We start from the raw sequence: 24,104 nt of genomic DNA on the forward strand, positions 1-24,104 counted from the left end.
AAAGGAATTTTAAAAACAGTTCAAAGATGTATGGTTAACAAAAGACCTAGCTGGACACAAAAGCCACTTATCTGAAATGTAACTCCAGCCAAAATATAGTTCTGAGCTCCCCAAAGGGTCCCTTTAGGGAAATGTCTAAAGCATCTCAGGACAGAAAAGTGATTCTTGAACCATAATTCAAGGTGATGCAAAAATTTAAAGGATGGGGAAAGGTCCACACAGGGGCAGCCACAGTCATCAGGCACGACCCCCCTTGAGAGACACAGGAGAGCAAGACACGCTCACTCACCGGGAGTAGTACACCATCACCAAAGGAGGCACTGCCTCCAAGGAGCCCCTTTGGGTTTCCATGAGAACACAGAGGGTAACAAGACGCCCGCCCCACATCATCGTCTGCCCCTTCCCCCCACCAAGTCCTGCTGGACACAGTCTGTTCCAGAACCCAGGAGCAGCGTGCCTACCTGCGAGGGCTTGCTGGACCCTGCTGGGCTTCGGCATCTGCACGGGCACAGTGGTGGGGATGCTCCCAGGGCTGCTTGCAGGACCGCTGGGGAGGGAGGCACTGGGAGAAATGAGAGCAGAGCTTAACGTGTGCAGCCAACTTAGCAGAAACAAGAGTCAGAGCAATACCCTGAGTTAAGAATAAATCAGTGCTGCCAAGACCCCTTCACAGTTTCACTTTCCACGGCTGCTTCTGTGAGTGAAGGTTTCTTTTTCTTTTCTTTTTTTAAATTAAGGACCCTGATGAAAACGATCTAGAAAGAAGAGCAAAGAAATCTGAATTTCACCAGCCTCAGACCCAAACTAACTCAGAGAATCTGAATAGTTAAGATGCCAAGCCCAGAGCCTGGCCCAGCATCACTTCTGCGAAAATCAAGTGATGCACATCCACCTCCAAGCCAGGTGTTGGGGACGGGACGGAAGGGCAGGCAGGGACATGGCAGCGACAGAGAAGAACACTGCTGGGGCACAGGCTCTTCTTTGTACAAGGTATCAAGAACGAAGCTTCAACTGTCAAACGTTCCCCTGGGCAATTCAGAGACTCTGAAGACAATCCTAGAAGAATTTTGAGCTCACTAGCTTCATCCAAATAAGGGCTCTATGGTACGTGTAGAGGGGAAATCAGCAGGAATCACTCTAACAAGTGATCAAGACCAGCATCACCAGTAATATGATCTGTCAGCTTCAGGAAGCCCAGGAAACGATGCTCTGAGGAGGACATAACATCACGTTTGTGGTTCGCGCCAAGACTGCATAACTTCACTCCAATCATGAGAAAACATTGACAAACCCAAATTAAGGAACATTCGACAAAGTAACTGTTCAAAAGTGTCAAGGTTATGGAAGATGAAGAAAGACTGAGGAACTGTTATTGACGGAAGGAGGAGATGGATGCACAGTGGGATCCCAGACAGGATCCTGGAACAGAAAGAGAACAGTAGTGGAAAAACTGGTGAAAATCAAAAAAAGTCTTTGGTTTAGTTAATAGTATTGCACTGATGGTAGTTCTCTGGTTCTGACCACTGCATTACAGTTATTATGAAAGACGTTAACGTGAGAAATTGAGGGAGGGAGACACAGAAACTCTATTTTTATAACTTTTTAGTAAATCTAAAATTAGTCCAAAATAAAGGGATTCTTTTTTTTTTAATGAGGGTCTTGCTTCCCACAGTGATGACGTTTGAGTCACTCATTTGGCTTTAAGCCATTATATTTTTAAAATGATAACAAATCCACGCCATTATGGCTGGGGGGAGCCCCACATTGGAGAATAGTTGTAGCTGGCCCGTAAGCCTGCTAACTCCTTCCCGTCCTGATTCCTGTGTCCTCCACTGCATCCCTGCCCATGTGAAGGATGATGAAATGAGAAGAGTTAGGAAACCCTCCCACGGAGTCCCTACACTGGAGCTCCAAGGACAGGGCCTGGGCGTACTCATCTCTGTTCCACTGGGCCCAGCTCAGAGCCAGGAACTGGGCAAGTGCTCAGGAAATGATGGACGGCCCCAGTCTACTGTGCTACCCTTACAGCTGCCAGCAACCCAACAAGCTGCCTGGTTACAGCAGCTGCTTCTGGAAACTGCCCTGGATCCTTCCCTACCACCAGCCACGGGTCACAGATCCCGCCAGTGGAAACTACAGGCAGCTGGCTGGTCCTGATCCAAACCAGAAAACGTCACACTTAGCTGGTGCTAAAGCTGCCAGGGCCTTGCACAAGGTCTGAAGCACAGCAGGTGCTCCGGTATTTGTCCGAGTGAAGAAAGAGGTGATTCGGTTTTCATTTCTGGATTGTTCCCCACAAAGAGAATAACCTGTGTGGCCACGCCACTCAAATAGCATCTTCTTGCCCTCCTCATCTTTTCTCAACCAAGAGAAGGGTGGAACTGGATCCGAGTGCTGATAATGCAGCAGAAAGAGGGCTGGGCCTTCAGACACCTAGGCTACGGTTCTGACCCCACTAAACTCTGTTTAATTTGGAGCAATCTGGACCTCCACTTCCTAAGCCTGTTTCTTCATTTCGTTTTTTAAAAGGAAGACAGATAATCTCTGACAATTGTTGCTATTCTCAGGTTCTATAAGTGAAAGAATTTGAGAAGCTACGGCCCTTCCCAGCATCCTTCATCTCCCAAGTCAACTCTACAGGGAGCGCTGGGCTTGAGCCCTCAGCGAGGAAGCTGGAAAGCCAAAGCCTGGCTCTACAACTCCACAAAATCAGTGGTCTACTCAGTGAGCTAGGCATCACTGGAGGGGGTCCAGGAAGCGGGGTCTTCCTTTGCTGGGGAGAGGCATGTATCTGAGGGAGAAGGACTAGTTTTAGGTCCTACCACCAAGAGCTAGAGCAGAAAGCAGACATGCAGTAAGGCTTCCAATGGGCAGTCCACCCTGGACCTGGGACCAGGAACTGTGACTAAGTTCCACCTGCAGAGGAGCCTCACAATGTTGCCACTTCCTCTGATTTATCCCGGGCTCCTCCTCCATATGTTCCCCTGATCAGAAGGCACGAGCAGTAAAAGGATCCAGTGGTCCCCAGGATGGGGCCTCTCAATGGTGGACAGAACCTCAGAGGTCACTGATCACTCTCAACTATCCTCAAAGGGCTCAGACTAGCCGAGTGCTCCCCGACATGGAGCACCATTTGCTCCACTAAGTGCCCTTCTCTGAGAATTCCCTCCAGTCACTGTCCGAGGCAGCCCTCTCCACCTCCCCTGGTCCTGGGTCTACCTACTAGGCCCTACCTGGCTTTCCTATCTGGGACCATCTCCAGGAGCTTCCAAATGGAGCTGAGAACATGAGATACGAGGATGTCCAGGCCTCTATGCAGACAGGATTTCACAACCCCAGGCAAGAGGCAGAGGTAGGAGGCTGGGGAGTAAGGAAATGCAGAGCCTTCCTCCAGTCCCCCACAATCTCGGGTTCAGGCTGGCACCAGGGAACCTGTGACAGCTCTTGCAGTACAAGGAGCGTAAGATGTGGAGTATGGAGGGGCCGGCCCTGTGGCGTAGCGGTTAAGTGCGAGTGCTCTGCTGCTGGCGACCTGGGTTCGGATCCCGGGCGTGCACAGAAGCACCACTTGTCAGGCCATGCTGTGGCGCCATCCCATATAAAGTGGAGGAAGATCAGCATGGATGTTAGCTCAGGGCCAGTCTTCCTCAGCAAAAAGAGGAGGATTGGCACGGATGTTAGCTCAGGGCTGATCTTCCTCAAAAAAAAAAAGAGAGAAAAGAAAAACATGTGGAGTATGGAGACCCCGCTTCTAGTGCCCACTCCCCTGTAAGGCTGTGTGCCCTCAGGCGTGTCAAGACCCCTTTCTGAGCTTCAGTTTGTCTATCTGTAAAATGAGAATAATTCCAAAAGGCCCCCAGGGCAAGTGTGAGGCTCAATCTGCAGCCCAGTACAAATGTCCATTGTTTCCCAGGTCTCAGAGGAGCAAAGTGGGGACAGGAGAGATGAAGGGCCCTCACTACATCCTGAAAGCCACAGCGATATTAGAGCAAAAGGAAACTCAGAAGCTGACCGGCCCAACTCCTTAATCCTACAAGGGGAAGACAGAGACGTGGAACGGGAACAGAGGCTCCACTCGGAACCCAGGACCCCAATCCTGCAAGCCTCAAGAGCCTGGCTCACAGCAGGAGGGAGTGCGGTGCTTTCAGAGGCTGTAGAGCAGCAGCAGCAAGAACAGAGCAGAAGAAAGCAAACTGGGAGAGCCATTTCTAGGGTTGTTTCTGCAAGGGCCAAGTGCCCCGAGGCTTAGCCACAGCAAAGCTGCAATAGACTGCTGGTCAGAATCACCATTGCAAGTCATCAAAATGCTCAACAAGCCGGCACACCCTCTATTAAAGAAGACAAGAGTGTGCATGACACATTTTGGCAAGGTTTCCATCCAACGTCATCAAAACACAAATTTTGGTGCTTAAAGGGATAAAACTTCAGCCACCAGGAATTTACTTAAACCCTGCAGCTCTGTGACAAATGACGCACCTTCTTGATGTATTAGTGTCTACTCAGAAAGCCTCCCAGGGCCCAAAGAAATCAGTCAGCCAAAATTTTACCCAGATTGAGCAAGAGGCGATTTGAAACCACATAGGTTCCACCAATTTTGATTTCACTCACTCCCATGTTATTTCCAGAGGCTACCAGCAAATACAGCCAGTTCTTGGGCCTCCCCAGACCATGGTGCTACCTGCCCCACTGCCTTCCCACAGGGCAACTTTCACCTAATGTTGTTGACATTCAATTGGCTTCAAGAACTCTATCACAGCCTCCAGGAAGACCACAGTGTCAAGTGTTGTCAATGCTCCCAGCGCTGCTGGGTTAAGAGATCACTGCTGGGTTAAGAGATCACGTATTTACTAAGCCCCTCTGGCGCTACAACACCCATCAGAGACCAGTTAACTGAGGAGGCTGCACTACAAACTAGATAGGGGAAAACTCTGTTTTTCAAAGCAAGGATAGGCCCATGCAAGTGAATTATACCCCTCCCAGCTCCTCAAAAACTGGAGATACAGATGAACACCCACCTCAGGAGGCAGGCCCCTTTAAGGCTGTTTCAACTAACAGAGTCAGCTGGCCTGGTTCCTTCCTGGCTCACAACGCAGGGCAAGCAGCAACAGGCATGGCCCAGCAGCAAAGGTAAGACCGTCTGGCCCAGCCGCCTTCCCTTCTGCAACTTGCCCGGCCCACATCACTAGGGCCCGCATCAGCAGTCTCTCGGGCCCTCAGGATGGGGAGGGGAGACCCCAGAGAAATATTAGAGGAGATCAAGGACTTGATCTTCCCCATACCAGAAGAAAGCAACGAAGCCCATTAAGTCACCTGGCTCAATCCCAGAATCCCAGCTCTAAAACTATCTAGAAATTTGCCTCAAAATAATTTGTAAGCCCTTAAGAAGCCCCAGGAAGCTAGGCAAAGCCCAACTAGTAGAAGCACCTCCAGCCATGCTGATAACCATTCTGGGCTGGCAGAAATAGCACACTTCTCTCTAAAAGAGACTGAGCCACATATGGGAGGGGCCTCACAGAGAACTGGGTGGGACTGGGTGGCACAGATTGCTCAGGTCTGTCCACAGAGAAGGCCCAAGTGAAACCTCCCTGTATTCCCAATTCCCAGGAAGATCTCAGATCCACATGCCCCAACTCCCAGGAGAAGATGCCCTGAACCAGCCGGGGCCCAAGCGCCTCCTCTGTCTACCAGACTCCTCCCCACTCACTCCCCAGGACGCCTGCCGCCTTCCTCACTCTGCCTTTAAGAGAGCTTCAAGGCTCCACTGTCACACACGGCCCGCTCTGGGGCCTGGGTTTAATTCCAGCTCTGCCACTTGTTGGCTGTGCCGCCAACCTCCAGCCTCAGGGTGCTGACCTATAAGCTGAGGACACCACCTACCATACGGCCGTTGTGAGGATTCATGAAATCACTCACGCAGCCAGCTCAACAGGGCCCGGCCATAACGTGTGCTTGGTGAATGGCAGCTGTCACCGTGTCTCCAAGAAGCTGGCAGGGTCCTCTGAAACCTAGCTGGAAAAAATGCTAGAGGCCCAAGAAGCTGCCGAAAAGGTCTCGGCCACACAGGGCAGCTTCAACCCTCACCATGGTCAAGTGGGCAGGGCCGGGGCTGGGTGAGCAAGGCGGCACCACGATGCTGACTTAGTCGACATTGGTCCAAATCAACAAGACGTGACTGACTCCCTGGGGAACAGGGCAGCCACAGGCCCACACGTCCAGTCACTTCCCACCCAGGTCACCCTCTCTCAGAAATCAGTCCCATCCCAGCTAACACTCAACTGCTAATTCTCAAATGTTCTCCTGCCCAACACTCCCAATAATGACCAATGATGAGGCCCCCAATCAGTGACAGGTCTCCGAGCATGCTGGAAGCACCCCCTATACACACACTGGCCACGCCAGGGGGTTTCTCACTTTAAAGCGCCACCTGGTCTGGAGGGGGCCTATTTCATCATCTTTATCAAGGTGCAGAGGGCTCTACGAGACACTAGGCTGGACTGCATCAGCACAAGAGATGTCCAGTGCCACCTGTTGCCACCCACCCCCCAACTCAGCATTTTGTTCTCTCCTCAACCAACTTTTAAGCACCAAAACTGGGCTCACAGCCTTCCTAACCGTGGACTTAGGGAGGGGACTGAATCTTTCATGTCTGTGTCTTCAGGGCCTGACACATAGGAGGAGCCAATGAAATGTTCTCAGGTACACAGCACCAGCTTCGTGGCACACAGGCACAGCCAAAAGGTCGTTAACTGCTCTACAGAGACAGCCCTATTCTCCTGAATGAATGAAGGCGTTACTGGTTTTAACCCATGTGGCAACTATCAGCACTCAAGTACCAAATGTCAGGTAGGCTCCATGGGGCACAAGGCTGTCGACAGCCTTTGCACACGCAAGGAGAGAAACGTAGGAGGGACAACCAAAGAGGCAGGTGCCAGGTTTACACGTATTTGGACAAGAATTCCCAGCTAAGTAATAGCAGAAGCCCAAACCTGCTGACGAGGCACGCGGGTGGACAAAACGATCCTCAACAACACAAGGTACCTGGCTCCACTAGCAGTGGAGGGTGCTGGGGGCTGGCGCCGTGGTCCCAGGTGGGAGAGGCTGGAGCGGTAGAGGGGCTGATTCCCCAGGGAGGGTGGCGCCCCACCCCAGGGGTTGGTGCTGTTCAGCCTGGGTGCAGACCGAGCCCCAGAGAGTGAGGGCTTGCTGTACGGGGCGAAGGCCTGGTGCGCCCCAAAGACAACGGCGGTCCTGTGGGAGTGCTGGGGCACAGGGTACGCGGGCAGATGGGTCATGGAGTGGCGGTAGCGGCCTGACACGGGGCCAGTTCCGCCACCGCTGAGGCACTGATGGCAAGAGCAGGCGACTCCCGTGTGGCCCGGCGGAGCAATGATGGTGGTCACCGGGTAAGGGGGCCCTGCTTGGCGCCGCACGCTACGGCAGAAGCTCGAAGTCTTGTTGGTCTGTGTGTGGGTGCCGTAGTTGACAGTATAGTTGTACCCCAAGGGGGCCAAGTCCACGAGCTGGTTGCCCCTGGCCACCTGCTGCTCCAGATAGTCACAGACGCTGGCTTCATATGCTGTCCAGGAGCCGTCATCACTCAGCCACTCCCAGATGATGCCCTGACCCAGGGCTGAATGCTGGGGGAACAGGTGTCTCCGCACAGACCGCATGGTGCCTGTTTTAAAAGGAGTATTTACACATAAATGGTTCATCTGCAAGCCCCCCAAAACGAAGGGAGTTTAAAAATTCATTTTCCCAGAACCAAAATAAACCAATATGATCACAGTGTATACAGTCACACTGCTATCTGAACTAAAGGCTGGCACTGGTCATTTTTTCCAAATTTTGGGTGAAGGGTAGAGAGCTGTCTTGAGGTAAAGACACTGGGGCTCAAAGAGATCAAATGGCAGAGCGGGATCCGTGCTCCTCGGCAGGAGTGGGGGATGCTGGAAGCTTAGGTCAAAGAATAGCTATGGCTCAGACTCCAGGAGGCTTCTCACAGATTTCTAATACTGAAACCTACATAGCCTCACTTAAAATACTGGAAACAGAAAAGTACAAAGAAAATTAAATCATTCGTAATCCAGCCACCAAGAGGAAGGCACACAATTTATATGGTGAGACGTTTCTCCCCATCCAGTCTTCTAGGCACGCACACTTAGGTGGCTGACGATCATACTGGAAACTTCCTGCCATTATCATGTATTATGCCATAAGCACTTCCTATGTCTCTACAACTTTGTAAAACTCATTCATACTTGTTACATAATTCTCTTATAGGGATGTACCACACTCTTTGACTTCTCAAGTTGCAACTACTAGGAAGCACCCCATGGGTAGCTTATATTCTTAATAAACCCAACCTGAAGATTAAGGAGAAAAAGAAAAAAGTCAATTTGGGCCATCCTTCCAATAGCACTTGCCAAAGCTGATCCCTGCAATTATCTTCTACCTGGTCTCCAGGCCTCAGCCACTGCCTCATCCACAGCAGCCAGAGGAATACTCTTAACCCCCAAATCAGATTACATCACTCCTGTGCCCAAATCCTCCCACGGCTCCCCCTTTCAGAAGGAGAGCCAAAGTCCCTTCGAGGGACACAAGCCTGCACAACCTGCCCCTCCCTTCTGCCCTTCCTTCAGGTATCTCTGCATCTGGGCTCAAACTTCAAACGGACCTCTCCCAACACCTTACACCCCATTTTAGCATTTATTGCCATCTAACACGATATACAATTTATGCATTATCTTGTTTGCTATCTTTCTCAGCTGACTGCAAACAGCATGAAGGCAGGGACTTTTATCTGCATCTGACTGACTGGAAGCCACAGTCTTCACACATCTGAGGATGCTGCTCACAGGTGCTAGAGCAGTTTCTCAAACTCAGCACTAGTGTCATTCTGGGCCAATAATTCTTTGTCACAGGGCTGGTCCTGTACACTGTAGAACGTTTAGCAGCATTGCTGGCCTCCACCCACTAGATGCCAGTAGCACTCCCTCCCCACCACTGTCATGACAATCAAAAATGTCTTCAAACATTGTCAAATGTCCTGGGAGACAAAAATCACCCACAGTTGAGAACCACTGGGTTAGATGGACAGGGGATAGCTCCGGGAGGAAGTTGGCAGCCCCATTCTCAGTAATACTGATCAAAACACACAAAAAGCAAACATAAGTGCACAGGAGAGTGAAGCAACCTGCCCAGGATGCAGAGTTATAGTGCAGTGGAGGCAGGATTCACCACCAGGCCCTCTTAACTAGCATGGTGCATCACCTCCATGCCAGCCTGCCTGCCTTCAAATCTCTGCAGGTAGAGAGGGGCATCTTTGGTTTGGGAGATAAGTGAAAAGGGGCTGGGAGGGCCTCTGCACTGTGTTCCCAAGGCACCCTCCCCTACTAAGAGGGACAGTGTATGCTGTGTGGTACCTGCTATCACTCAGAGCACCCGCCTCCTGATCGTCCACATTTCAGGGACAGGATGAAGCTCTGAGAGTCACTCCCACAACCCCAACGCCTAGCACGGGGCCTGGCGCAAAGCATGTGCTCGGCCATCTACTAGAGGCAGGACATGTCTTACCCGTGTCCTGGCGGAACTGGGTCCAGCTGGGGAGGTCGATGATGTAAGGGGCCAGCGAGGGGTCAGCCTGGCCTAAGGGGATGCTGTGGGCCAGGCTCCCCAGCCCAAAGCGCTGGCCCTTCTGCTGGACAAACTGCTGCTCGATGTAGCTGCAGACAGTGGCACTGTAGGGGTGCCAGGTGCCCAGCCCGTCCTGCCATTCCCACACGGCCACTGCCACAGGGCTGGTGTACACCTGAGCCAGGGAAGGGCTTGGGGCCATGGCCATCTTCCCCAGCACTCCTCCGCTTTCCCAAACAGCTTCAGACCACTCTGGGCTGGAGTCTCGGGTTCATCGCCCAGTGCTTCCAGCAGACCTGTGAACAGGACAGACAAGCAGTTACGGACTCACCCAGTGGCCCTGCCAGAGTCTCGGCCCCAGTGCAGGGGAAAAACCCCGCCCTTCCACAGTCACTTTTTTCCAAATACCTTAGAGGGGTCGTGAATCAAGTACCTGATCCTGTCTCTCTGTTCAGACAGCCAAGAAGAATTCAGAGTCAATCAAGCAGCCCACCCGCCTCTGCAGATGTTCAGGAAGACAGAGTGGAGTGAATTTGGGGTGCTAATCATCAGCCCAGCTTCTGTCTTTTTACCAATAATTTCCCTCTGACCCAACTACTAAGTGTATCCTTTTATACCGTATGTATTTTCACGAGTCACCCCAAATCCTTCGTGGACTGAGGCCATGAGGACCCCTTACACCTGTGTGAGGACTTGAAGGTTTCCAAAGCAGGTTTGTTTGTGAGACGCCTATTAACACCTGCTAGGCTGAAGATGGGATAAAACTGTCTCCGAAAGGACCAGGGGCTCAAGGATGCCCCGGGGGTCAGCAGCAGAGCTGGGACTCGAAAGCATGGGTCCTAGCTCCACCCAGGTCTCCAGGCTGCCTCTGGAGGCATCCCTAACCACAAACGATGCCCTAGACAGACATTAAAATCTCACCATGCTGAAGCCCTCCCTCTCCCGCCTCTCTGCACCCCACTCCCTGTGCCTGCGCCTCGCTGGCCAGTGGGCAGGTCGGGAGCTTACACTCATCTCCCAAGACGTTCTTCTCCCAGTAACTCGGGCCCTTCCTCTTCCCTTGGAAACTCTACTCATCCTTCAGGCCCAGCCTGCGCCATGCAGGGAGGGTTTCCCTAGCCCCTCGGCACATGAACTTCTCCTTCACCACACCGACCAGAACGCTAAGGCCCATCTACACATATGTATGATGACCAGTTCCATGTCTTTCCACTCCCCAGGTGGCAGCAACCCAGGAGCCTGCCTTGTCCACAGCCGTATCGCCAGCCCCAGCACAGGCCTTGTCATGTATAAGTGTTATACACGTATTAGTTCAAATCACGGCTGAACGGAAGTGGAGGATGATTCTATGTTCCGCAGCTGTTTGAACAAGAAAAGAGGTCTGTGAATGCACTATATCATGTGGTCCCCAGAGCACCAGCTCCTAGAGTCAGGAGGAATAGGACCAACATTTAGTGACATTTAAGCCTAACAGACTGACAACGTGGTATTTCTCCCCCTTGATGGACAGGAAACCAGGGCTCAAAGAGGTCAAGATCTTACTGAAGGTCACAATATACTGCTAAGTGGCAGCACAGAGAACCAACCCAGATCACTCTGGCTCTAATGCCCATTTTCTTAGAGAGGAAGGCTCAGCCTGAGCTCTACCTGGGCCTCCACTTAGAGAACCCCCTTAGAGAGGTAGAAGGAGAGAGGGAGAGAGGACCCCACAACTCAAGCCCTGAGCATCATCAGCTGTTACATCCATGTAGGGCCCTGGTGCCAACAGGGTTCCCAGTTGCACCTTCTGCTCTGATTCCCACACAACCCCCTTAAGCACACACGTCGAATCTTATCCCTATTTTGCAGAGGCCCAGGGAGTTGCAATGGTGTGCTTACATGGCAAGTAATAAGGCTGGGACTGGGCTCTTGCTGCTGTCTGTTGGACTGCATACACCATCAAGGTTTCGGTGAGAAGGCCAAGACCACCCGCCCCACAAGGAAGAGAGATCTGGAGTAGCACGTAAAAAGGAGTAGGCATGGGCTCTGGTATCAACTTGCCGCTTACTTGCTGCATCATCTTGATGAAGGTATGTAAGCTCTCCAAGTGTGCTTGCTTTCGTGTGGAAACGGAGACATCAACATCTATCCTACGTGCTTTTCATGGGGATTAACACAGAGATGTGTGTATAAAGCACCCAGCATTGCACAGGGCACACAGCAGATATCAGGAAACCTTGGCTTCCCTCCCTTTCCCTGGCCCCTGCAACCACATACCAACCCACCCCTCGAGCCTGGGTGAGGAGCAGCAGCCTAGGGCTGCCCTCAGCTACACAGCATGAAAACGCAGGCAATGAGTCAGGCCTGCACTAACTCTGAGCACACCTGTGGGTGGCAGGCTTGCCAATGAGCTACCAATTGCTCCAACAAAAGCACATATCCAGCCCTGGAGGATTAGACCTGGGATGCCCTCAGGATGGCTGGCTGGCTCATAAACACATTAACTCAATGTCTGCAATTAGAAGTCTCTGTAACCCCATCCAGGTACAAATCACAGGACTGGTCTCAGAGCCAATTCCTCCTGCGTCTGGACTTTCCTCCTCGCACCTCCCAGCAGCATCACTCATCTCTCAGGCAGCAGTGGCTTCCCAGATATCAGCACATGTGGATGTTCCAGCACGCCCACACTTCCCCAGATGAACCAACTCGCAGAACTCTGCCAAACAGCCTGAGAAATACAGCCAAGAACTTCAGCTAAAGCTTTTCATCAAAGAGTTCAGCCTCCAGACTGAGGGCCCACCATGGCCCAGGCCTTGTTGGGGTACTGGAGACCCAGAGATGAAGAAGTCATGGCATACAAGCCTCTCCATGACTGGCCACTGTCCGCACTCACACCAAGGCCTCCATCTTTGGTACCTATGTCCAGCTCCATAAACTTCTAGCAAATGCCAGAACATTCCAAGCCATTTCCTACCTCCCAGCCATTGATCCTGCTGGTGCACGTGGTCCAGACTCCCATCCTCTCTCCACCTAAGCACCCAAGAAAACACGTCCATCTTTCTAGACTCAGTCACTCCTCCTAAGCCCTCTGACCCACCAGAAAGGACTGACTCCCTTTTCCAATGCATCTTCACTGCATATTCCACTTACCCAAACACGCCTGCATTTAGTGGTTTCAGTGTCTGTCTCCCCATTGGAACAGGAACTTCCTGAGGGCAGAGCTTGGTAAGACCCAAAACTGGGGCCGCAGCTCTTCATATGCCCAATATCCCAGAGGGTCTGAACCCCCAGAGGACAAAAGAGAGGAGAACCTTCTGCTCTGGGGGCCTGGGGCACGTGTGGGGCAACGCCCAGGCAGGCCCACTGGTGTTCCACGTCAACACAGCAATTATGCACCGACAGCAGCCGTGTAAATGCACCATTCTCTACAACTACCTCAGCCATCATGAAGCTGCAGTTCAAAAACCTAATTTGTTTCGGTTCCTAATGATGGCAGCTATTTAGGGTGTTCTTAATTATGAAAATTAATTATAATTGGCCATGGAGAAAAGCCTCAATCTGGAGACAACCTAAACATCTTACAACAAAGGAATTCTTTTTTTTTTTTTGGTGAGGAAGATCGGCCCTGAGCTAACATCTGCCAATCCTCCTCTTTTTTTGCTGAGGAAGACTGGCCCTGGGCTAACATCCATGCCCATCTTCCTCTACTTTATATGGGACGCCGCCACAGCATGGCTTGACAAGCGATGCGTTGGTGCACGCCCGGGATCTGAACCGGCGAACCCCGGGCCGCCGCAGTGGAGCGTGGAGCGCGCGCATGCGCATTTAACCACTTGCGCTACCGGGCCAGCCCCGGGAATTCTTGATAAATAATGGTACATCCTAATGATAAGATATGAGACTTGAAAAATGTTAACAAAAGGCTTACAGACCTGAGATAACGCCCATGACAAGTTAAAAATACAGGATGTGTAATTGGATACACTATGCTCTCAGGCAGGTGGGTGTGCCATTTACTGAGCGCTTACTACATAGCACATACTCTGGTGCTTTTGTCATCCAGTTCTCTCAACCCTCAACCACACTCGAAGGTAGGGATTAGCCCCATTCTACAGACGAGGGAGGTGAGGCCAAAAGAAATTAAGAATTTACCCAAGGCCAGGCAGCCAGTCTGTGAAACCATATAGCCCACGTTCTTTCAACCTCATAGAAACTAATTTTTAAAAGGCTGGAAGGAACACTCTTTTAATAGGAGTGATGGAATTATAGGATAGTTTTTCTTTAACCCTCTTTCTGTACTTGCAAATGTTCGACAAGGTCACATTACCTTTTATGATCAGACCAAAGTTATTGCTTTTTAAACATTAACTACTTTGACCACAAGAAAGCCCTCCTGCTTTCCCTTGCATTCTCTCATCAGATACAGCTGCAGATCCCTGTCCACAGCGCTGCAGCTCTCAGGCACAGAGGAAGGCTGCTGGTCAACCTTTTTCACACAACAGAAAAAAGTTACATGTGTCCTCCAAGAGTCCTTCTATTCCCAGAGGATTTAGAAAAGCTTTAGAACAAGAGCTGAGCTGGCACAAGAATCTGAGTGAAAATCATCCTGCCTAACTTTGGGGCTCCGGGTGGGTGAGCTGCACAAATGGATCCCACTACAGTTGTGGCCTCCGGGAAAAAGGCTCTGGGTGTGGTTTTTAAACTGGTGCTCAGACTGAGTGATTTTCAACTTGCCAGCATGTGAGAACCCGATTTCATCCCTCCAAAGCCCACCAAAATACGTAACAGCTTGCCCTATGCCTGAGCTTGGCAGTCACCTTCAGTTCCCACTATGGCCATGTGGTCCTCCCCCTGCTGCCCTGAGTGGAGTTGAACCGGCCTGGCAGATCCCTCCCCTCGGCTCACACATGCGCTCCACAGCAAGGGGCATCTCCACTCAGTCTCCCCCATGCTCGGTGACCTTGGGACAGCCCCCTCCCCTTCTCTAGGCTCTATTCAGGCTCTATTCAGGCAGTTGGATGGGTTTTCCAGCCTTTTATAAGCAGAAGTTTTTTCCAAATGTGATCATATGCCACCAATTGATATGTAGAATGCAGAAATGTGGGGTGCTCTTTTTTGACACAAAGGTGGCCTCCATTCCTACTTTTCAAGGTCCAGGAAGCTGTTTTACAGAATAAAGGAGTTCTGAGGAGCACGGATTGGAAACCAGCGAGACCAGGTGACCAAATCCCATTTTCTAAGCTGCCTCTCTTTGGGGTGCTTTCCAAGAAGCCTGGGCCTGAAACTCCACACGGCACCCCAGCAGCTGACATGGTGAGCAGGATCTGTGACCGGAGCACGACCTTCCAAGACGTCTTACAGTGCAGGCGGCCACCCGGGCACTGCCTGGAAGCCTTCCTACAGACCTGAGAGAGTCGAATCCTGCACATAGACACATCAAAGAAATGTTCTCCTTTACTAAAAATGCTTTTTTAATACAAATTAAAAACAATGAAATATTATTTTTTGCCTATCAAAATAGTAAAAAGAACTTAATTTCAATGCTCAGTGCTGGCAAGAGAACACTGAGACTTCAGACTGCTGGGAAGGATAAAACCTTTCCAGAAACTAGTATGATAATATATCAAAAGGTTTAAAAATGGTCACTTCCTTGGACCCAATAAAGAACCTAACCTAAGGAGATATAGAAAAACTTCAACATATAAATATTCACCACAGGGCCGGCTCCGTGGCTTAGCGGTTAAGTGCGCGCGCTCTGATGCTGGCGGCCCGGGTTCGGATCCCGGGCGCGCCCCGAGGCACCACTTCTCCGTCCAACGCGAGGCCGAGTCCCACGTACAGCAGTTGGAGGGATGTGAACCTATGACATGCAACTATCTACTGGGGCTTTGGGGGGAAAAAAATGAATAAATAAAATCTTTAAAAAAAAAAAAATATTCACCACAGCAATATTTTAACCAGGTAAAAGAGAAGCACAGAGAAAACTCAACAGAAATGTACCAAAAGGTTAACAGCTGCCTTTGAGTGGAAAAACTAAAGGAGATCTTTTGTTCAACTTCCTTCTATATCTAAACTTTTCACATTTTCCAAAGTGAGAAAGTACTACTTCTGTTATCAGAAATAAACGCCCAACGCTTTTAAAAGATCATAAATATAAACCCGACTGCCACCACCGTTACTTACCATCATTACCTTAAAGGGCTGCTACTATCCCAGGGGGGTTCACTAATAACAGGACTTGTCAAAGTACCGTGGCACCTTCTTGCCAAGAGACACATCCCCCATCCCTGAGTTCCAAGAAAATGCAATCCAGGTGCCTCAACTATTACAAAGTTGAGCACTGCAAGACGGGACTTTTGTCTTGAAAAGAGACAGCTCCAGCCAGTGCCACCCAGAACTTACCAGGTTTCTGAGAGATGGAAGGAAACTAACACATGATTTGTCCCTTGCACACTGGGCTGCTGGAAGGGAAGTGACAACTCCTCTTCTAGGCAGTGCCTGCCTTGAGGCCTCTAGGGGCAGGTCAGAGCAGAATCTTCCAAATGCGGCTCAGGAAGCCACAGGGTGGCCAGGGGACAGGCCCCAGCAACCTACAATTCCCTTGTGGGCAACCTCCTCCACCAGCACCAAGAACCTGTTGCTCCTTCTCGGCCAGGAGCAACCTGACCACCTGCGTCCAAGGGCAGAGCCCTGGTCCCCAGGCCTACCCTGGGGCCAAAATGGGGGAGTGTGGAAGCAGTGGCAGGTACACGGGCAGTCAGAACAGCAACGGCTACCAACAAAGAGCTTACTATGCACCAGGCACTGTGCGAAGTACCCTGTAAGTGTTCTCATCTAATCCTCATGATCCTGGGGGGCAGGTGTTATCTCTAAATTTTATAAATGAGAAAAGTGAGGCAAAAGATGATAAGGAACTTGCCCAAGAATACGCAGTATAAGTAAACCCAAATCGGTTTCCAGAGTCCAAGACAGAAAGGGTGAACTGATGCCGGGCAAATCAGCCTGCCAGATGTGTCTGCTTGGCCAACACAGTTTTCAGTTTCTTCAAATTGAGCCAATGTTTAAAAATTGGAATATTCAGGGCTGGCCCCGTGTCTTAGTGGTTAAGTGTGCGCGCTCCGCTACTGGCGGGCCGGGTTCGGATCCCAGACGCGCACCGATGCACCGCTTTTCCGGCCATGCTGAGGCCGTGTCCCACATACAGCAACTAGAAGGATGTGCAACTATGACATACAACTATCTACTGGGGCTTTGGGGAAAAAAAAAGGAGGAGGATTGGCAATAGATGTTAGCTCAGAGCCGGTCTTCCTCAGCAAAAAGAGGAGGATTAGCATGGATGTTAGCTCAGGGCTGATCTTCCTCACAAAAAAAAAAAAAAAAAAAAAAAGGAATATTCACCATTAAAAAAAAAAGTCCAGATCTACAGCTTCCCTTGAAAACCAGAAGTTTTCAACATTTGCAGGCCTGACCTAGATTCATTATCCAGCCAGCAACAACTAGCTGAACCACCATGGTGATGGGTGCATCCTCTCCAGGTTACCACAGTTACCACGACTCCTCATGGCAGAGGTCAGCAAACTCTTCCTGTAAAGGGCCAGAAGGTACACATAGTCACTTACGACGGGGATATGTTCTGAGAAATGCGTGCACCATTAGGCAATTCTGTGGTTGTGCAAACATCACCGAGCGTCCTTACACAAACCTAGATGGTATAGCCTACTACACACCTATCCTCTATTATAATCTTATGGAACCCAGTCTTATATGCAGTCTGTCGTTCACCGAAACGTCGTTATGTGGCACATGACTTTATTTTAAGCGTTGCAGGACATAGGATGTATGTTTCAACTACACAACTCTGCCATTATAGCATGAAAACAGCCACAGACAATGTGTAAACTAACCAGAGTAGTTGTGTTCCAATAAAATTTTATTAACAAAAACAGGCTGTGGGCTAGATTTGGCTCACTGCCCACAGTTTGCCAACAGTGCCCTGCCACCTCCCCACATGTACCACGGTGCACCCACTGCCCTATCATTGAGAAATATTTCTCTGAACCCATTTCTCTATCACCAAGTGGGAGAGTGCTTATGCCTCTGGCTAGCCTCCCCAACAACATGCCCTGCCCTCTGCAGACATGTCAGCCTTTGCTCAACACCTGAGGATGAAATATAGCATGTTGTCAGGGCTGCCCCCAGGAATCCCAACTGGTTCCCAGAGCCAGACCAGGCACTGACACCTTTCCCTGCATAGAGAAATCAGACCCTGGCCTACCTCTCTACACTTCCCTTGGACTCTCTTATCTGTTTCTATGGCTTTGATAATCCCATGCATGCAGATCACCCAAACCTTTCTTCAGATGCCCTGCCTGAATCCCTCAAGCTCTCTGCTCCAGCCATCAGCAAATCCGTGGAGGGCCCCGAAACGGCCAGGCTGTTTCACGCCCCTCAGCCCTCACTGAGAGTGTTCACCGCACCTGTCTACTTATCTCTTAATTCCCAGCTTGAGACTCTCTGCCCTGTGAAATGTTTCCTACACCCACTCCTGCCCTGCCCTGCAGCGAGAAGTGGCACTTGTAAGAATCAATGTTCATGTGACATCTGAGTGCAATGATCTACCCTCCCCTCCATTAGGGCATAGGTTCCTGAAAGGCAAGCATTATGGTCAGGAAAAGATTTTTTAAACAAGACACAGAACACTGACCATAAATGAAAAAATACATTTCATTATGTTAGACTTAAGAATGGTGGTTCAAAAAAACATGCCTTAAAGAAAGTACAAAGATAAGTTACAAGCTGGAAGAAGATACTTGCAATAAACATAACGGATTAAATTCAAGAATATATAAAGAACTCCTACAAACCAATTTTTTGTGTGTGTGTGTGAGGAAGACCAGTCCTGAGCTAACATCCGACGCCAATCCTCCTCTTTTTTGCTGAGGAAGACTGGCCCTGGGCTAACATCTGTGTGCATCTTCCTCTACTTTATATGGGACGCCGCCACAGCATGGCTTAACAAGCAGTGCATCGGTGCGCGCCCAGGATCCGAACCAGCGAACCCCGGGCCACCACAGCGGGGAGCGCGCGCACTTAACCAGTTGCGCCACGGGGCCAGCCCCCAAGCCAATTTTTTTTAAAAAGCACCAGGAACCCCACAGAAAATCTGGCGAGACATAAACAAATATTTCACAGGAAACACATATGCCAATAAACTTATGAAGAGATGTTCAACGTCAGGGCTCAGGGACATAGAAATCAAGATCCCAAAGAACCCATTCTATACCCACTCAATGGGCAAAAATTTAAAAAGCCTGTGTACAGCAAGTGTTGGCAAGAATGCGGAGCAACTGGAAGTCTCCAACTCTGCTGGTGGTGCAGCGTAAATTGGTACAACTACTTCAGAAAACAGTCTGGCAATGTTGACAAAAGTTGAACATTTACTTACCCTATGACCCAGCAAAATACCACCCCAAAGTTCACACCCAAGAAAACCTCTCGCACATGTACAATAGGAGACGCGTGTGGAAATGTTCAGAGCAGCATGCCTGCAACAGCAACAACCTGGAAACAACCAAGTGCCCCTCAATGCAAGATCAGATGCATCAACTGTAGTGTGTCCACACTACAGAATATTCCTCGGTAGTCAAAACAAACGAACCAGACACCATGCAATAATATGGATAAATTTTAGTCATATTTTTTTTACTTTTCTTAGAACATACAGGTACAATAAAACTATATAAAAATGAAAGCAAAGGGACAATGGTCATCTCAGGATGGGAACAGGGGAAAGATCAAATGACAGATGTAAATTTTGTTTCAAGACCCTAGCTTTTGTTTTTGGTGGATGGAATGCAGGAGTTTACTACATTCACTAAAAATAACTTAGTAAATAAATAAAAGCAAGCCACGAATGACCACTGATGAGTGTGTATTAATCTAGTTGTCTGTTTACCTGAGGTAAAAATGAAAACAAACACAGAGAGACCATTTCATTCATCTCTGTACCCCAAGGGCAAAGCACCAGCCCTGGCACGGTTTCTGTAGGCATGTGTGGGATGAATGAGGGACTTTTCTCCCTAGTCCACGACCCCATTCCTTTTGGGGCCCTAAGGACCTTCGACATGTCTGAAGCCAAACTCACCCTCCTTCCTAATTCTCCTTTCCCTCCTCGATTGCCTGGCTCCACTCTGCCCCAAGCAGTTAGGGAAAAAACCTGCGATTCTCGCTCCTCCTCCGCCTTCACCCCCAGAGCCCAGCAGCTGCCATGGCTCCTCTCTGCTCTCTGCACTCACTTCCTCAGCCCCACTGCCAGCATCTGGTTGGGACCTTTACGCCTCTCACTTTGATTAAGTCCTCGCTCCCACTGGCTTCTCCAATTCTTGTCTCTCCTAGTCCACCTCAGAGACAGGTGCAAGATTGAGCTTCCTGAAGTATAGTTCTGATCCTGTCTCTTCCACATCTCCACCCATCAATAAAGTTCAAGTTCGTTGACACTGAAAGCCCATCACAATCCCTCCCTATCGACAGTATTTGCCAGCGCACTTCCCTTCAGTACTCTCTTTCATCTCCCTCTCCCCCCTCCCAACCCCTCCCAAAGAGCTGAGGTGATGACCTGCCACCCTCACACACATCTGGTTTTCCCACCTCCATGCCTTGGCTCTACGTGCCCCACCCATCCTTACCTGACCCATACTTCCAAGGCCCAATTTAAACAGTGTCTCCATGACGCCTTGACATGCCCACCTGAAAGAAAACACCCTTTTACCAACTTCAACGGCAGTCTGTCTGTCCTTTACAGTTCTCTATATCCATTCTACCTCTTCAATGAGACTATGAACAACCTCAGAGCAAAATCTCAGGTCTACCTCCCCCATCAGAAGCTGGCATGATGTAAGGAACAGTCGCAAAGAGAATAATCCAATCTAATACATTCCACCTTCCAGCCAGTGGGCTCATTTAAAGTGCCCCTCATGGAATTCTTCTGGTAAATCCTTCTGGCCCCTAGCCTTGGCATGGGCCACCAAACCCTCCACACTCAGCCCTCTGCCTACCCTTCCAGCCTCCTCTACCCCACACCCAACCCTGATGCTCCAGCCACATGAGACACTTACAGTGGCCCAGACATGCCACGGAGCTTCACAATCTCGCATACGCCAATTCCTCTGCCGGGCTACTCCCCCTACTTTGTGGATCCTACTCTTTCTTCACAACTCACCTTAGTTAACATCTTCCAGAAGCCTTCCTGACCCTCCCCCCTTTCCTCCTACCCCTACATGGAGGAGTGGGGGCTCTGCCCTGGGAGTCCCCCTCTCCTGAACACATATCCCACTGACGACACCTTGTTGCTACCTATGGTTGGTCTGTCTTCCCACCAAACCATGAGCTCCCAGAAGACAGAGCTCTTGTTGCTCATCACCGCATCCCCAGCACTGGATATGGCTCTTGACACAGGAGCGGCACTCCGTTTTTCCATGCAACAAAAGAAATAAAACTTTCTAGTTCAAATACAGAAACCATGACCTGTGTCCTTTACCCCAAAAAGCATGTCTTAAAGTGGAAACCACGTGGAAAGCATCCTCTAAGACTGGTTAGACAGGAGAAGCCATTGGCAAGAAGCCACTTGAATTTATTTGAGACAGCTGGCAATCAACAACCAATTCCCAGGGCTCACTTTCACTCTGGAGACCTCACATTCCCCCTCCTCAGTCCCCACCTTCTCTACTGAGAGGCAGCAATGTCAAGTCCCCGCGGCTCTCACCTTTTCTCTCTGGAGAGCTGGCACAAACTGTCCCTTCTCGATGGAGACACCAGATCCTTAGGAGGAATGACTTGTTTGAGTTCCCATCTCGATATAAAATGCAAACAACAAAAACCGGGCAAATCTGAAGGTCTTGCTGACTCAGCGACACAAATTCCAAGGCACCTTTGCCAACCAGAAAGAAGATGATCAGGTTTTAAATTGAGAAACAGCAGCTAGTGAAAACAAATGCACAGATGTTGGGTCCGTGTGCTGCGGCTGGGGACTGGAAACCACCAGATCTGTTTTCCAACAGCCTGGGCAGAGCAGAAGGTACAATAGTCTCCCTCTGCCCACTACAATAATCAAGAGAGTTGGTTAAAAAAAAAACCTCAGCCCTTTCATAGAAAGGCCTAAAAGGACTTCATAAGCCAGTCTGCAGTGTAAGTATCCAGGAAATTAACATACCAGAGAGTAAAAGTCTGGCCAAGGTCACACAGCCAATCAACAAGAGGCTTAGTTATAGTTACCCTGCTGGTTTAAGTAAAGCCTGATTTTGGCTATCAGAAAGTCCACCTTATAGAACTCTAGAGTAGCTGGGACGGCATGCAGAAATACTGAGTTCCTCAAGGGTCCAAGCGTCTGTGCAGTTTCCACTCCTACTGTCACTTAGGGAAGTGGAACCAGTGTGGAGGGCAGTAGCTGGCTGAGAAAGGCGGGATAAAAGGGTAGCTCCAGAAAAATACTCTTCTAAATCCTCTTCAGCATACATTATGCACCCCTCAAATATGACCCAGGGTCCCAGGAAACAGGAGCTTCCTGGAAGGCGGAGCCTACTTGAGACGAGAGAAGCAGTTAGGAAACAAACTCCTCCAGAGTACAGCCTCCGGCTCCAGTGAGTCGTCCACCCGAGGGCAGACCCTAGCAGAACCCGTTCCCTAACCGGGCAGCCCGGTGGCAACATCACCCCCGCCTCCTCCGGGTCCTGTGGGAAGGGGTGCACACGTCCCGACGGACTCAAACTCCCAGGGTCTGCGCCCCTCCCTCCCCCCGCTAGCCCCTCTGCTTCCACCCCGGCGTTCACCCTCCCACCGAGCACCCGGTCCTGTCCTAAGCTCCCAGCGCCTCCCAATTCCCCCAACTCCCGCCTCGGGACCTCCAGCCCGGAGGCCAGTCCTCCCAATCCCCCCGGACCTCACCCCGGCGCTCCTCTCCGGTCCGGCCCGGCCCAGCCCTCTCTCACTCCCACGCTCGCCCCCTTCCGGTCCCAGCGCGGCTTGGTCTCCCCCGAGCCCTCGGGACCCCAGCTCCGGCGACGAGCAGGTGGCCTGCTCGCCCCTCTCACCGAGGCTGAGGAAACCGCTGCGCTCGGGCTGCAGCTCCGGCTCGGCCTGGTATCGGCTCCGACTGCGTCTGCGACTCTAAAGGGTAGGCAGCCTGAGTGAAACTCGGCGTCGCAGCTTCCCTGCTACCCGGTGCGCATGCTCAGCACGAGGGGCCTTCTGGGAAATGTAGTTCCGGTGGGGCGGGGGCGGGGCTGAAGCCGACGCGCACGTATTCAGGTGTCTCTATTTTTCTTAGCTTGTTCGCTCATTATTTACTCCTTCATTAATTTTCCAGCTCATTTTAAATAGTTTTTACCGGCACAACAATGGTGCCAGGCCGTGTGCTGGGTACTGGGGATTAAATGGTGAATTAGAAACTTGTTTTCTCTCCTGGGAGAGCTTCGAATCTACTTGACAGACCCTTAAACACACAATTACAATATAGTGGGATAAATGTGATCAAGAAGTGGGAGCACAGAAGGGTGTGCCTAATTTGGGGGATGGGCGGGAGTATCAGGAAGACATTACAAAGGAGGTGACCCCTGAGTTGTGTTTTGAAGCCCATATGGGGGTTTGCCAGATGGAGTACAGGGGAGCCCTTGCAGAGGAAGAGAGATATCAAAGTGCCCAAAGCATTCACGAAGCAGTGAAATGTTCCGTGTGGCCAGGGCAGAGGGTACATGAAGGAGTGAGGACAGAAAAAATGGATTAGGGTGTGGCAGGATATGAGTATGAGGAGAAGGCTGAGTAAGATTGTGATGGACTTTAAAGCCATGCAAGGAATTGAGGCAACTAGACCCAATGGGCGGAGTTAAGCAGGGGAATGACAGAGTCAGCATTGCACTTTAGAAGGATACCCTGTGTGGGGGGTGGAGGATAAATTATAGAGAAAGGGAAAAGAGCTGGGAGACCAGTTTGGAGGCTGTTGCTGTAGTCCAGGTCAAAGGTGATAAGGCTTGAACCAGGCTGGTGACTAATCTTTTGGGATCACAGACCTTCTTTACAAAGCTAAAGATGGCTATTCCCAGAAAAACGCTTGGCTGTAAGTATTCACACATGTGTACACACACATTACACACACACACGATCTTGCATACAGTTTCGGGGGGTTCAGAGTCCTCTGAATCTTAGACTCTAGTTAAGCATCTTTACATCATCTAATGTCACTTAGATTTTATCAGGGATTTGAGGAAGATTCAGACTGCTAGAGATGGAGGAAGAGACCTCCCCCATCGTTCAGTTCAAACACTTCATTCTATAGAGGAGGAAGCTGAGGCCCAGAGAGGGGGAGTAACCCACCCTAAGTTAGCGAAAGGTGGAGGGCATGCATCAGGCTGTCTTTGGTGCCCTGGGCCAGGACTTGACCACCCGGGAGCTGACTCAGAGGACACAGGCCTGGGTCTGGGGAGGCACCAGAGTCACGTTCT

General features: G+C 50.4%; 1 protein-coding gene across 9 annotated transcripts in view; it reads right to left on the bottom strand.

Annotated features, from left to right (window-relative positions):
* Positions 1-22,822, bottom strand: part of DTX2 (deltex E3 ubiquitin ligase 2) — a 36,401-nt gene extending 13,579 nt beyond the window's left edge. For 5 of the 9 annotated variants that reach the window (XM_087417708.1, XM_087417707.1, XM_014796548.2 and 2 more), the window contains exons 1-5: positions 22,698-22,822; positions 21,374-21,538; positions 9,574-9,929; positions 7,039-7,675; positions 462-562 (exon numbers count right to left, since the gene is read on the bottom strand). In XM_087417708.1, coding sequence (XP_087273834.1) covers positions 462-562; positions 7,039-7,675; positions 9,574-9,841 — 1,006 coding nt within the window. In that variant the 5' untranslated portion in view covers positions 9,842-9,929; positions 21,374-21,538; positions 22,698-22,822. The other 4 variants (XM_087417701.1, XM_087417703.1, XM_087417704.1 and 1 more) reach the window with 4 other exon arrangements.
* Between the last annotated feature and the right edge of the window lie 1,282 nt (positions 22,823-24,104).

This window comes from Ceratotherium simum, chromosome 26 (genome assembly GCF_057802395.1).
Source record: "Ceratotherium simum simum isolate JZ-2026a chromosome 26, ASM5780239v1, whole genome shotgun sequence".
NCBI lineage: Eukaryota > Metazoa > Chordata > Mammalia > Perissodactyla > Rhinocerotidae > Ceratotherium > Ceratotherium simum.